General features: G+C 41.2%; 1 protein-coding gene across 2 annotated transcripts in view; it reads left to right on the top strand.

Moving 5' to 3' along the window:
• Window positions 1–16,290, top strand: part of Esr1 (estrogen receptor 1) — a 313,180-nt gene that overhangs the window by 111,886 nt on the left and 185,004 nt on the right. For both annotated transcript variants that reach the window (XM_051206066.1, XM_051206068.1), the window contains exon 3: window positions 12,405–12,595. In XM_051206066.1, the coding sequence (XP_051062023.1) occupies window positions 12,405–12,595 (191 nt within the window). The remainder of the gene's footprint in view (window positions 1–12,404; window positions 12,596–16,290) is intronic.

Here is a 16,290-nt window from a genome sequence, read left to right as displayed (position 1 = left end):
TTTTGGCCAAAGCAGGATATGTACGGTGAATTTAAGGCTAGCCTCGGCTACATACTGAGTACCAGGCTATCCAGGGTTACATTGAAAACCCTTGTCTCAAAAATATGAAATAAAACCAAAAGGAGCTGAAATCACATTTTGGGAAAAGCTGAAACTTCTACCAATTCATCTTAGCTCACTAACTCTGTTTTCATGAACTCAATAGAGTTTTCAACCTTTGCTCTGGAAATTAACATTTTCCTCTCAAAACCTATTATTGGCCTTGAGGCAAATAATTACAGGCAATTACAGAGGGGATTTATGAGTTTATGGATGAGTTCCGAGGCAATGACCTTGTTCCCAGATGTGAAATCTTTCTCTTTGGCTTGCACTGTCTTTGGGCGGAGCTCCCAAGAATGGTGATTTGTGGAGGAGCCTGGGCCTCCTGGGTTCAGACTGCCTTGGCCCTTAGTTCCAAAGTTCACTGACTACATGATGGACATGTACCCATGTCTCTGTGTCTGCCTTACCCAGAGTTCACTTCCTGCATGACCAACATGTAGCCTCATCTCTGTCTCTATTACCTTGCTTCAGAAGCACTTGTGGTTAGACTAATGCTGTCATCCTAGTGGTTTTAAGAGGAATATGAACCAAAGTGGTGATTACCACAGCCATCTGTATAGTGTGAAAATCTGGTTACCTTCTGGACCAATTCATTTTGTCCTGTTAGACAAAGAGACATTTGGTTTACCAGAAGTCTAAGATTAGATACACACTCGAGATGTGTTCTTGTCCTTGGTAGAAATCACCTTTCATTTGTGGCCCATCCACACGAATATTTAAGTCAAAGGGGAACACAAGAGACCACATTCAGATTGAATCATGTGTTGGTAACAAGCAAAGTGTCAATACTTGGTTTCTTATTGCTTTGAAATAGCCCTCTGTTATAGCAATACCCTTAACAATGTCTCAAGGTCTGTGAAAAGGGGGTTGGTGGGTTCATGAGCTCCTTGGAGGGAAGCAAGCTTGAGTCCAGAAGAGACTGTACCTCAGAGTTTCTCAGAGGTGAGGTGTTCCAGGTAGGTTTAAGGGTCTTAGAAGACCATAGGACCACTTGGAAGGCAGGAAGAGGAGTTGGCCTTCTGGAGAAGACTTAGGATTCAAATTTATAGGCATCACACTTGAGATTTCTTTGGGTTACCTAAGGCATAGTGAAGAGTAGACAAAATAAGCAATTATTCCACCAATCTGAGGCCTAGAAGAGGGTGTGTGAGAGCAATGGGTATGACTATACACATCTTAGTTCTTATGAAGATCAAATGTTGACTAGGAATAAGTAAGCACAGGGGAAGAGCCCCCAAGTACTGGCATTTAGGATCGTGGCTGAGGAAGAACAGATCGCAAGGTGTCGAATGGGATGTTTGCAGGAGCTGAGTCTAGTGTTAAGGAGGTCTGAATGGTGGGGGCATTCAGTGATATAAGAATTCAGTTGAGGAGACAGTATGATCAGGACTGCTTAGGACAGGACTTATGGATGATGTCAAACTAAAAGTTAGTTTTCTGGGAGAGATGAGATGAATACGTGTGATGTAGGATGAATCATTCCTCAGCGGTGGATGTGATAAAAATCTTTTTAAAAGAACAACAGAGAAATCAAGAACTTGGGCTGAATTCTTCTAATGATTTTTTGTTTGTTTGTTATTTTCCTTTTTAAAATTTCAATTAGAAACAATCTTATTTTATATATCAACCCCCCTCCCTCCCTTCCTCTCATCCCCTAACCAACCCCTATCCCATTCCTATTCTGCTCCATAGAAAGGGTGAGGCCTTCCATGGGAGATCATCAAAGTCTGTCACATAATTTGGGACAGGACCTAGGTCCTCCCCTGTGTGTCTAGGCTGAGAAAGTGTTCCTCTATGGGGAATGGGCTCCCAATGTCCATTTGTACACTAGGGATAAATGCTGTTCCACTACCAGAGGCCCCATGGACTGCCCAGACCTTCTAACTGACACCCACATTCAGAGGGCCTGGTTCTGCCTTATGCTGGTTTTCGAGCTGTCAGTCTGAGGTCCATGAGTTCCCCCTTGTTCAGGTCAGTGTTTCTGTGGGTTTCTCCAGCCTGGTCTTGACCCCTTTGCTCATGACTTCTCCCTCTCTACAACTGGATCCAGGAGTTTGACTTAGTGCTTAGCTGTGGGTGTCTGCTTCTGTTTCCATCATTACTGGCTGAAGGCTCAGGATGGCATTTAAGGTAGTCATCAGTCTCATTATCAGGGAAGGGCATTTAAGATAGCCTCTCTACTATTGCTTATATTCTTAGTTGGGGGTCATCCTTGTATATCTCTGGACATTTCCCTAGTGCCAGATTTCCCTTAACCCTGTACTGGTTCCCTCTATCAAGGTATGGTATCTCTTTTCTTGCTCTCCTCTATTCTTCCCCCTACTCAATCTTCCTGTTCCCTCATTAATTCCCCTTCTCTTTCTCCCAACTCCCTGCCCCCCATGCTCCCAATTGTTCTGGAGATCTTGTCCCTTTTCCCTTATCTGGGGGACCATGTATGTCTCTCTTAGGGTCCTCCTTGTTTCCCAGCTTCTCTGGAGGTGTGGATTGTAGGATGATAATCCTTTTCTCTATGTCTAATATCTGTATATGAGTGAGTACATACCATGTTTGTCTTTTTGTGACTGGGTTACCTCACTCAGGATGGTTTCTTCTAGTTCCATCCATTTGCCTGTGAATTTCACAATTCCATTAGTGTCTCCCCCGCACCCCTCGAGTAGTACTCCATTGTGTAAATATACCACACAGTTGAGGGATATCTAGGTTGCTTCCAGGTTCTGGCTATTACAAATAATGTTGCTATGAACACAGTTGAACAGATGCCCTTGTTGTATAAATGTGCATCTTTTGGATATATGCCTAAGAGTGGAATTGCTAGAGCTTTTGTTTATTCTTCTTTAATCATTATTTTATTTTTATATATTTATTATTTTTTCTTATTTTACATATCTATCCCAGTTCCCTCTCCCTCCATCTCTCCCATGCTCCCAGACCCCCCTCCTATCCCATCCCTCCCCCAATCTGCAGGGAGGGTGATGCCTTGGAATTGCTGGATCTTGAAGTAGACTGATTCCCATTTTCCTGAGGCACAGCCATACTGATTTCCAAAGTGGCTGTACAAATTGCACTCCCACCAGTAGTGAAGGAGTGTTCCCCTTTCTCCACATCCTCTCCAGCATAAACATCTATGGTGGCTTTGTTTTAGCCATTCTGACAGTGCAAGATGGTATCTCAGAGTTGTTTTGATTTGCATTTATTTGATGGCTAAGGATGTTGAGCACTTTCTTAAATGTCTTTCAGCCATTTTAAATTCCTCTATGGATAATTCTCTACTCAGTTCTGTACCTCACTTTTTAATAGGGTTGTTTGGTATTTTTGTGACTAGTTTCTTGAGTTCTTTGTATGTTTTGGAAATCAGGCCTCTGTCAGATGTGGGGTTGGTGAAGATCTTTTCCCTTTCTGTGGGCTGCCAATTTGATTGGACTTTTCCTGGTTATAGCCCTCCCCCCCCCCAATAACATAGGCAGAAACTTGGATGTTTTGTTCATATGTGTTTTCCAGATACTTTTAGAGTGTTCATTGCCCTAAAACTGGCCCATGGCTTCTTTAAAAGTAACAATCCATGAATATATGCTATAATAAATTACTGAAAGATGAATGTAGTATTTAGTGACAATCCATTGTGAAGTAGTTGTCTGGGAGAATTTGAGAAACAATAGGAAGCAAATGGTCATTGTTTATAATTCAAAGTTGATTATCAATCTCCCAGAAATGAATGATAGAAAGCAAGGAATAGAAAGGAAAGGTTGGAGTATTTTGAAGACAAAGTTGACTAAATATAATGAATTGAACACAGGAGGGATATCTAGCAAACATTTATTCAGGATCTACTGTTTGCCAGTTGAAATTGGGATAAAATAAGGCATGATTTATTCCATATTGGTGTTTACTGTTTATGAGGAGAATGTACCCTTATCATTTACCATCTACCTGTACTATTGGAAACCATGATGAGTGCCACATGGAGAAAGTGGAGGGAATTTTGAGTATACATAGCATCAGGGAATGGCATTGGTAAGGAAACATGAAGTTATTTTTAATATCCTTTAATTAAAATGTTTTCTAAGGAGTGGACACAGGTTGCAAAAACATTTCTTCTAGAATCTAAGACTCTGAGCATTAAACAAAAAAGCGAAGCTAGCAGAGCCATGGTGCTTTTGGCTAGCTGGTACCATTATTTATGGTTGGAAGAACAGCAGTGTTTGGTTACACCGAGCTTCAAACTTTTCTTTTTATTAGTGACAATCTTTTCAACTAACATATTTTATTATGTACCACTCTTCTTGATTCAAGAGAGTCTATTCTCTGGAATATGTGTAACTGCTTTTAGATTCTTTTTTGTTATTATGTTTATCATGTAATACTGTCAGTGGGACAACCTCTCCAAAGTACTTAGAAATCAATTGGTGTAATGAAAGGGCAGCCAAATCAAGGCAGGTGGGCTTTCAATTTCCATAGGCAAATGCTGCCTCCTCCTCCTTGTCCCCATCTTTTAACATATCTCTTGCTTCTGCCCACCTTTTCTCTGCCGTTGTTCTGATCTTTAATCACTTGTGTCCTTCATAACGGCAGTGCTTTAAAGATTTCTTGATTATTCAGTGAGAAAGGCTATTATAAGAAAAAAAGGTTTTTTTTGTTTTTCTTTTTAAAAATTCGTTAAATAGTTGATTTATCTTTTAATGACAAGAAAACAAGGGCTAAAGACTTGGATAGAATTTGTGAAACTTCCATTCAGGAAGGCAGAACCTTGAACATGGAAATGGTAAGAGCAATTAATTTTGATCCTGTGAAAATAAAGGAAACCGAGGGTGAGGACGCGACCTGTGAAGCTGCAAGTGTAAAGCTACGGTTGATGTCAACATAGCTGACACACTTCCTACCAAGGAGATGTGAGGCGCACCATGCCAGATCTGTTTGACAGGTGCAGTGGGCCAAGGCTGGGTAGTGATCAGAAGAAAGAGGCGGGGCTAGGACCTGTCATAAGGTTTACCATAGGTGTCCAGATAATCCCAGGTAATCAACTTTTCAGAGTGTGATTCTGATCAAAGGTGTGGGTTACTCCCAGTGATCCGGCATTATGGTCCAGTGTGATCTCAGACGTGGACGCCTCCTAATGATCTACTATTGTGAACTGATTGGAGCTCATGTGTGGACTCATCCTGGTGACCTGCTGTCATAATGTTTCTGAGTCTGTGATAAAACACTATGACCATAAACAACCAGGGTAAGAAAGGGTTTATTTCAGCTTTCAGTTCCATTATCACAGTTCATCATTGAAGGATGTCAGGGAAGGAGCTCAAGCAGGGTAGGAACCTGGAGGCAGGAGCTGACACAGAGGGCGTGGATGAGTGTTCTTTACTGGCTTGCTCCTCACAACTTGCGCAGCCTACTTTCCTAGCACCTAGGATCACCAGCCAGGGAGTGGCCTCTCTCTTCAACCATCAATCAAGAAAATGAACCATAGTCTTGCCCATAGGCCAGTCTGGCAGGGACATTTTCTCAACTGAGGTTCCCTCTTCCAAAAATGACTCTGCTGGCTTCTGTCAAGTTGACATAAAACTAGCCAGTATGCCTACTGTTGTGATCAAGTCTGGTGTAGACGTCTTCCAGTTACCCTTTAAAGTAATAGGTTGGAGCTCCTCCCACTTGTGTGATCAGGTCTGTGTTCGGATGTAGAGTCCTCCTATTGAAATGAGGTTTCATAGCATTTTGGGAATCTTCCTAGAGCAAGGCTGGTCCCAGTTAGCATAATTGCTAATGTTATACACACAATCTCCATCTTGCTGACACATTGCTTTACGGACAGGGCAGTAAACATCTCTCCCTCTTCTTTGGGATGCCTTCTGCTTTTGTAGCCAGTGTTTTTGACAGTCATCTCAAAACTAAAGTCTAACGAGTGACACTTCGCTGTGACACAGCATTTATATTTTTGAAATTTTTGGTTTTGTCTTTTTTTTTTGATACTTTAGACACAAATTTACACATCCCATTTATATTGTGAAAATGATTACCTCATGGATTCCATTGACTGATGAATCTACTTACTGTCACTGTTTACTGAGTCAGCATTTGAGTTGAGGTATCCAAGAGGGATGGGAAGGATTCAACTGAAGGAATAATGTAGCTCATAGCTGAAGAAGCTAAGTCCAGGCAGACCTCCGATGTTTAGAACAAGGATAAGCCATTTCAAGGTTCTGAACATTAAGAATGGCTGCATGAAAGGAATCCATGACCAATGAAATCTTAAATACTGTTGTATTCTCATCACAGCTACTGGGATAAGTTCAAATAAAACAGTAACAAGAAAGCTACCACCCAAAAGCTAGCAAGAGAAAATAAAATGCAAAATGTTTGTGCTTGGTAGAAATGTGAGACGGTGCAGACATCTCACCGTCATGAAAACCTCATGACAAATACTTAGTACTTTATAATTGCAGGGCTAGAGGAACAAGAATGTATTTGCCGAGCAAACGTTCGATCACGTGTTCAATACCTGCCACTCACATAAAACTCAGCCTGGTGGCATGTGTTTGTAATCCATGTGCTGAGGAAGGTGCAGAGAGATGGATTCCTAGGGCTCGCCTGCAAGTCTGCCCACCCTAATGGCCAAGTCCTAAGCCTTAGTGAGATACTTTGTCTCACAAGGTAAGGTAGGTGGCTCCTAAAGAACAGCACCTGAGGCTGACCTTCGACTCCCTCATGTATTTGCATACATGTGCACATACGCCTGCACCCACAATACACTACCATGCATGCTCACCTATACATACCTTGTAATTAGAATTATCCTATGTTCTAGCAATTCTACTTATGACTCTCTGAAAGAATTAAAGTGTGGGTCTTGATGTCATATTTGTTTAATCATGTTCGTAGAACATTGTTCACAGGAACTAAAAAGTGGAAATGACCCATGTGTATATGATACATATGTATAAATGTATTATGTATATGGTATTTTGTATATGGGTATCTAATCACCCACATATAGCAAGTTAATGAATAAAGGATTAAACAAAGATATATACAATGGGATATTATTCAGTCTAAAAAGGGAAATAAATTCTAATCCACATAGTAGTGCACACCTATAATCCATAGGTTGAGGATGTAGAATCATGAGTTTGAGTTCAGCTTGGGCTACATAGTGAGTTCAGTGTCATTCTGGCATACAGAGTAAGAGCTTATCTCAAAAAACAAACACTAACAACAACCAATAAAAGAGAAAAGGGAAAGGTGATTTTTTTTTAGCACACGTAACTACATACATATGTCAGACCCCAAACACTCAGATACTATATGATTCCATTTGATGCAGCTGCTAGAACTATGGAATTCACTGAATCAGAGGGTAGAAGGATGGCTGAGGGCAGCTGAGGGAAGAGTTAAGTCAGGAGTTATTGTTTAATTTATGCAGTTTAGTTTTACGAGATGAAAAATTCTAAAGATTAACTGTACATCAACACGAACATATTTAACACCACTTAACACTTGAAATGCTTAGCATAGTAAGTTTTGTTATGTGTATTTTACTGCAGTCAAAAAAAAAATTCAGGGTAGTTGTTTTTGAATTGTGCAAGTGTTGGAAGCAGAACCCCTTCCCACACCCCCCACTCCCACCCGCCTTTTTTTGCGCCCTAAAAATTTGAGAGCTTTTACTAACAAGGGCTTATGGTTTGTTGACTTTGTTTGAAAAAGAGAGAGAGAAAGATTCTAAATTGTAAACTTTTATTATATATGAAAAATGAAGTTCTTAGATGTTTCAACTTGAGCCAGATAGGAACAGTTTTGGACATGAGAAATACTGTGTTTGTTTGTTTTTTTTTTTTTTTTTTTTTTAACAAACGTGTGTTATCACCCCAAAGACGTGTCTCCAAATGCAAACAATGCAGGCTATATGCTGTAGAGATGATGTGGACAGCTGCGCTATGTGGGTCACAGGCTCAAAGCAGCCCCTTAAGGTCCTCAACTGTGGTCTTTTGTTGCCTATTGCCTGTTGCTTGGATTGGAATTTGCTCTGTGTTCCTTCCTGCTGGGTGATGGTGAATGGGTGTTGGTGGAGACGGTGGCTGGATCTGTGTCCTTCCCTGCCCCATGCAGCCTCAGGCTGGATGGATTCTCAGCTATTGGACTCCCTGGTTTTGTCAGTCTACCCTCTTGTTTTATGGGCGAATAGTGGTCTTGATGAGGAGGGTGCTACTGCCCTTGAGTCTCATCCCGAATTTTACAAGGAAGAGTTTTGTCCTCTTCTTGGTGCCCCCCCCCAGGCTGCCATTGGCCAGTGGGAAGGGCACTGCAGAAGTACCTGTGGCTTTGTGCATGTTGTCTTACTGGGCTGCCATGGGGTTAAGCATCCATCATTTCATCTCCCCAGGGAGCTTTGAAACACTGTCCCAGACCTGTGGGAGGTTGGGAACCTAGGTCTGTGGTAGGGTGGGCATTGTTGGACCAGACTGTGGGCGTGGTCTCCATACACTTCATCTTTTCCCCATTCTCATTTTCTGGCAATTCTGTTGCTAATTGCCATCAGGATGCCCAAGGCAGAGATAGATGGTGTCTGTAATGTCTACAACTGACTCCATAGTTACTGTTTGAACTGGAACTCCACCAGAACTTGGTGGTCCCTCTCTCCTCCCAAAATACAAATTCCAGTCCCTCCATCTCCTGCCTTTAGTGCTACTTCCTGAGTCTAGGCCTTCTGGCAGCCATCTTCCTTTGTGTCCTTCCTGTTGACCAACTGTTGAGTGGTAGATCTCATGAACAAGAGGTAGCACATGAACAAGTCTTATCACCCCAGGAAGAGAGCCACCAACAGACCAAAGGAATGATTATGCCGGTGTCCAATTTGGTAAACCAAGGAAGTTTTTTTTTTTTTTAATTGGGGTTACTAATAGTAGTATGATGCAGTTAAATTTTCTATGAGAGTTTTGTATACCTTATTGTAGTTGATTATAAAATAAATCATTCCCTCTCTCTTTATTTTGTGACATGCTATTTTTCCTCTCAATCTCCTCTATATTCCTAGGCTCTAGTTTTCTTTTCCAACTACCTGTAAACAAACCTGTGTATTTCAAACACCTGTTGCTCAGGGGTCAGCTCTATTTTACTAAATACAGATGGTCTGGAGGGTACGTGACCCATTAGATCTCTTTGAGTGCTTGCATTCATTTGTTAAGTCAACAAACTTGTGTTGATTGCCTACTGTGTGACAGGCACAGAACTAGAGGTGCAACAATTAATAAGGTATGGGGCACTAAATTTGTGTCTGGAGAGATGGTTTATCAGTTAAAGTCATATACTCCCCTTGCAGAGGACCAGAGTTTGGTTCCAAGTACTCATCCTGGGCAGCTAACAAAAGCCTGTAACCCCTGTTACAGGGGCATCTGATGTCCATATGTACTTCCCTGTTTACCTTTACTCATGTGTGTGCATATGTATGCATACACAAATGCACAAATTAACAAGAAAGATGCATACATTTTTTTTTAAAAAGACACTGTTTGTCCAGTTCATAATTGTTCATTATCCACTCCCATCCCCCAAGGCACTGGGCTTATCTATTTAAATGTTCACAGCTGCTTCCTACCGGCTTGAGTCACGCAGGAGACATTAGTAAACAAACAGTAAAAAGATTGAAGATTGATCGGGGAGTTCCGCAACATGATGATGAAATGGAAAGGATGGGTAACAGAATATGAACAAGAATTGGAAGCTTCAAGCCAGTTCTCTCTAAGGACCATTAAACAGTAAAGAATTCCTATTTGAGGCTTCCAACCTCAGAGCTAAGTTATTTAGAGTGGAACAAAAGTTGGCTAGCTCGGCTGTACTCAAACCAAGGAGCCGGTATTTTGTGAGTTTGATGGCCTCTGTAGTTTATGAACCATTAAAATATTGTATACAATATTAATGAGGAAGAAGGGCAGGGTTATGAAATGTGAGATGAAAGGAAGGCTAGGGCTACAAGGGGAGGGCCAATGAGAGCCCCTGTGGCTTTGCTGTTAGGGACATGGTGGGGATAGGAAGCAGCAAACAGGAGTTTCCTTCACCGAAAGGTGATGGGAGCTCTTTGTCTATGTCAGTTGGCTCTTGAAAGCCTCATAGGAACTTTCCCACCTATTGATTCCAATGCCTGCCACCCTCTCTTGCAGAAACACCTCTGAGCATTCTCTTCATTCAGTTACGTATATCATTACAAAGCCCAGTGCCAGGAATCAAGTTTCTTCTTTTGGAGGCGTTGGCCATGAGGTCGCATAGAGCCCCAGGCAGTTCCAGCTCTTACCATTGCTCTTGGTTATTGTCTGGAACTTGACATTAAAACCCTATTGCTGAGCACACCATAGACCTGAGGTTTCAAAAGCCCATCCCTTCTCAATTAGTGCTCTCTCTCTCTCTCTCTCTCTCTCTCTCTCTGTGCCTCACACTTGTGAATCAGATGTAAGCTCTCAGCTACTGCTCTAGCATCATGCCTATCTGCATGTCTACTGCCGTACTTCCCATCATTGTGACCACGGATATTCTAACCCTCTGGAACCATCAGCCCCAATAAATGTTTCCTTTTATAAGGTCATGCTGTCTCTTCATAGTAATAGAGAAGTAATTAAGACAATTTCCCACACTCAAGAAAATGGCCACACGTCCAGGAGTATATGAATAGTACAAATTGGATTTGATGGGTTTAAAAGAAAAGGAGTATACAAGTTAGGTAGATAGTAAAGAAGGCATAGATCTTGGAGGAGATGGTAGGCAGTGATTGCATTTGATCAAAATAAATTATATGAGGAGCTGGAGAGATGGCTCAGTGGCTAAGAGCACTTGCCATTCTTCTAGAGAACCCGTTTGGTTCTCAGAATCTGCATCAGGAAGCTAAAATTTATCTGTAGCTCCACCTCTACAGAATCCAATGCCTCTGACTTCCAAGGGTACCTGTATGCACATGGACCACACATAGGCACAAGAAGGTAGCATATATCTCAACTAATGGGTAAAATCCCTACATTATTGAATGTAAACCCCATACCAGGCACTGTGCTAGGTTTCTGGCTATGCGCAGCCAATTCTCTTATGTCATCTTTATTTGTCTGAACATGTCTTGAATGTCTAGGTCAACACAGTGTCATCCCCCTCAGGATCAGATGAAAAATGCAAACTTCCTCTTGTGTATGCATTCTCTGCCAAGGATTGTTCCCTTCAGCCTGCATGGGGCATTTGCCAATCTCTTATTCTGAGACCATTTTGGTAGTCTTAGATTTGCAAACTGCGCTCTTGTTTTCTCTATCCCAATCTTCACATAAGTATACACACACACACACACACACACACACACAGAGAGAGAGAGAGAGAGAGAGGCATGCATGCATACACACACTAAAGCAAAACAAAACAATTCTTCCTTCCCTCCTCACTCCATCCACTCTCCCACCATGGGGTTTTGGTAGGAGAGGGCATCTCTACCCTCCCCCTGAGAGTCCTTTGCTCAGGCCTAAATTCACATCAGCAGTTCTCTTGTTGGATATCTCTGTACTATTTTGTAATACAGAAAATAAACTCATTTTGTAAAGAGTTCTTAAAGCTTTTTTTTTAACCCCATTTTTTCTTGGTTCCTCCAGACCTCAGCTTTCTTCCTGTGCATTTTTCTGCTTCATTCGTGGGATTTGTTCATTCCATGAAGGCTTTAAAGAATATGGTAACCACCTGTGCTCTTCACATTCCATGCATGTGAATACTGAAGCATTGCATCTTCATTGTAGTGTCAAGTCGTAAAAATGGTCACCCAGGGTTTCCCGATAACAGACAACTGCAGTAGGGGAATTTGAATTGGTCGTTTTCTATGTGTAGTCTCTACAGATCATGATTTCATTTGAGTTCCAAATCCTCCAGCTGCTTTAGGCTTTGTCTCTGTTTCCTAAAGACCCTTTGTTGGCCTAGAATGGGAATGAGATTGGTCTGTCTTGGTTCTGAATTAATTGTGATCTCTGAGAAGTTTGCTAGAAACCTGCTAACTCCATTTTGTTGCTTTATGGATAATAATCTGTTCTGGATAATAATCCATGTCTTAAACAAATTTGTAAAGAAAAATAGTTTTTCTTCAAGGTGGATATAACAGGCAAACACCCTTTGCTTCGAGAGTCAGCGAGAGACAGTGAAAGATCAGGGAATATTATGAATCATTATTTCAAAATGTCAGAATAAAGTAGGCTTGCTACAAACGCCAGGTCGCTTCCTCTTTAGAGGAAAATACAAGGCATGATTCTCAAATGCTAATGGATTCACTGTGTTTTCTTCCATCCCCCACCGCCCCCCCCCAGGTCCAATTCTGAAAATCGACGCCAGAGTGGCCGAGAGAGACTGTCCAGTAGCAGTGAGAAAGGAGGCATGACCATGGAGTCTGTCAAGGAGACTCGCTACTGTGCCGTGTGCAATGACTATGCCTCTGGCTACCATTATGGGGTCTGGTCCTGTGAAGGCTGCAAGGCTTTCTTCAAGAGAAGTATTCAAGGTAATAATGTGTTGTCTGAAAATTACTCTATTTATAACCCTAAAAGCAGAGGAGAACAAGGAAGGAAGACAAGGTCTCTGTACAACGCTATTTGTATAAAACATGAATAGCTAGTGAGTTCCTCTGTTATCCTTGGTAGAAACCTGGAGAAGAGATAAACTCCCGGGAGGAGTGGATGTGCCAGGGAAGCTGTGGCTGAGAATTCCTGCTTCCTCCTGGCAAGATACAGACAGCTCTGAGCAGCTCTGCCTGAAGAATTAGTAGCTGGGTCTCTAGTGTACAGAGAACTGTCTCCGGTTTGACTCAGGGATGGCAGATGTATATTTTTATTTCGTCGGCAATGGAGCTTCTAATGATGTGGTGTGGTATTGTCTGCACATAATCATCCCTCTACCTTGGCCTTGTCCAGCTAAATAGTCTGTTCTGATCTTTGCTCCAGATCAATTCTGATTCAAATTGTCCTTTTCCTGTCTTCCATCTTTCTGGACTCAATGGATGACATGACCTTTTTGCTGACACGAGCATATTCAATGTCTGATGACTTCTAAGAGGAACATACCATCAGTCCATGTAGTCATTAAGAACCAACTGTACCATTCCCCTCCTGTCTGCCTCAACCTTTTCTTGTATGTAGTTTACCAAGTGCAGCTTTTTTGACATATCATTAGCTATATGCTATTACTACTTCAGAAATGCCAGTACTGTTGTTTTAAACAAAATACCGCCGGGAAATGTCAGTTATTTTGACTACTTAGGATACATGTGCTAAAGCCCTTTTGATAGGGGCAGAGGTGTATTGGTGCTTGGGCTTACTGGTTTCATGTTTTGTTTTAGCTGTAGGGTATCTTTCTTCTTACTCTGTTACCCTTAGAGCGCAGTGAACCTCAATATAGAAATACGAAGCCTACTTCTGTGATTCCTTCTATAGAAATGCGGACTCAAGGAACTTGTTGAAAATTAGAACCTGCTAGGATAATAGACACTGACCCAAGAAGAGAGTTTCAGGAACTTTGTGCTGTGGCTCTTTACTGCTCTGATTCGGGGTAATGACCGGGGGATGGTACACACTATTTATCTTTCCTCCACAGCTGGAAGAACGTTTTAAAAAGCTGTTCATATCTTAATAGAGTAGCCTGTGAGGTCAATGTGGTCCATTTTAAAAGCATTTTCCTTGACACTTATTGCTTTCAACATCTTTTAGAATTCTGCTTCGAGACTTGGACTCTTTTGTCAGTATTCCTACAAAAATTAATGATATTCTTTATAGCAACTCTTTGTATATGTCTGTGTCTGAATGTATCACATATAGACCATTAGTTTTATTAGCGGATACCATTTTAGAGAGTTTAAATCTGGCTTTAGGTTAGTATAAACCTTATAGGCCTTTTGACAAACATCTTCATTTGTGGTTTTACTTTTTATTTTATTTAGTATAATCTAAGTTGTTATTGTTTTCGCCAATAATATTCTTACACATGCAAACATATCAATGAAGAAAATTTAGGCTTTCAAAAACAGATATTTGGACTCTAGGGAAATTGCTCAGTGAGTAAAGCACTTGTCACACAAGTGAAGGTTGGCGTTTGGGTCTCCAGAGCCTGTGTAAAAATCCAGGTGCATAAGCCTTTCCTGAAGTCCCAGCTTGAGATAAGTGTTACCTGGGGCAACCTGAATGGACAGACCAATTAGAATTGCCAGACTCTGATTTCAATGTAAGACTTTGCTTCAGTAAATAAAGTGGAAATTGACTGATGAACACACTTGACATCAACCTTAGATCTCCACCAACACATGTACGTACATGAAAAAGACATGGTTAGTGGATATGCTCAGCTATGCAATTGGAGAAGCCATTTAGTGAGACTGAGCTTTTTTTTTTTTTTTTACCCACAGACATTATTTAGGGCAGTGATCATAAAGATTTTTATTTAAAGGGTCAAAATAACAACTCATTTGGCCTTTGCATGCCATAGGGCTTTGCTGTAGTCACTCAGCTCTACTATTATAGGGAGAAAAGTAGGAAGAATCGGGACAATATGCAAATAAGTGGGCGTGGCCATGGCTGATGATATGCAAATACACAGGGTGGCTACCTACCCTACCCAAGTAACTATGAGTATAGGTAATTGACCAGATATGGTAATAATATCGTGGTCCATGATTTAATTTTTGATTTGCATTTATGTAATTCAAGTGTCATTACTAGGAGGTTTTAAGAAGGTGGATTTTAAATCTAAAGTTTCGATTATCCCTATTTTATGGGAATTTAGTAGATGTTCTGAGTGGAAGCTAAAAGAGGCGTAAGGCACATTTAACAATCTCAAAAGATTTAGACTTCATTTGGGAAACTGGAGACAACTTCCTTGCATGGTGCAGTCAGAGAGTGGGAGTGTATAAGTAGAGAGCCGCCTAGACAAAGACCATTGCAATTGGAGAAACTTGCTGCCTATAAACTTGAAGTGGTTGAGATCGAAAGAAACAATAGCAATATTGTTTCTCATAGTATTTGTATACCTTTAGGAGCATGCCAAATAAAACACCACCAAACTTAGTATTGACTTTAAGCATTAAGGCATCAGGACAAAAAACAATGAAAAGGAAGCATATACTTACAAAAACTGAAGAAAAGATAAGCTCACACAATAAACATTTTATCAGCCTAGCATTATCTCAGGTTCAGATATATGAATTCCACTTACTTTTCTTGTTTGGTTTTTTTCTGGACAAGGTTTCTCTGTGTAGCTTTAGAACTGTCCTGGATCTCCATTTGTAGACTGGGTTGGCCTCAAATTCACAGAGATCTGCCTGCCTCTTCCTCCTGAGTGCTGGGATGAAAGGTGTTTGCCACCACGGCCTGGGCAAGAATTTCATTTACTTTTTGATAGTCAAAATATGTATCTCTTATCTCCATTTTATACAACAGATTAAATAGGAATTCAGTAAAGTTTGACACCTGGTTTCAGAGGCTTCTTGTACATTATAGTGTGGCCATATCAAGAGTTTCTGAAGCAGGATAACCTTTGAGTCCAGAGTTCTGAAACAAGCATAGCATGAGACCTAATAGTGATTCAAGTATTTATTAAAGTCATGTATTTATTGGATGCTAGTTTTACACAAAGCCCAGTGCATAGACCTGGAGATGTGCAGACGCGGAGAGAACTGGTCCCTCCTTGCACCGAGCTTATAAAATAGAGCCAGAAATGAATAAACAGACCAGCAATTAAATTACAGTGTGACATATGCCTCAGTAGAGGTGTATTCCCATTCTCATAGGAATCTGAACTTCACGCAGTCCCACAGAATGGTGAGTAAGACTCCCCAAGAATTTTTACTGATTCAAATTAAGTCTGAAGAAAAGCGGCAGGAGCCAAAGTGGAAGGAGGTAGGGAAGAGAGTTTGTTTAGTCATCTAGGCGAAGGTATGCTCGAAGTCCAGAAAGACCACAGACTATAGTTCCGCAAATAACCGTTAACAAGGTTGGTTTGCTGGGCTTGTAAACAGTGGTGTCCCTGGAGCCTGCACATTTAATCTGAGGCTGTGTCAAGTAGCAGCACGTGATTTCTTTTCTGTCTTGATAGTGTTTCCATATGCTTCACCTGTTCCCAGCTGTAAAAAAGAATAGACCAGCAACAGTGGCGGGTTTCCAGTCCTGTTTGCTTCTCTGGGTCTTGATAACTTGGAACTCAAAGTTTTCC

Source organism: Phodopus roborovskii, unplaced genomic scaffold (genome assembly GCF_943737965.1).
Source record: "Phodopus roborovskii unplaced genomic scaffold, PHOROB, whole genome shotgun sequence".
Classification (NCBI taxonomy): domain Eukaryota; kingdom Metazoa; phylum Chordata; class Mammalia; order Rodentia; family Cricetidae; genus Phodopus; species Phodopus roborovskii.
Note: the sequence above shows the minus strand (reverse complement) of the source record. Positions and strands in the feature narration are given on the sequence as shown.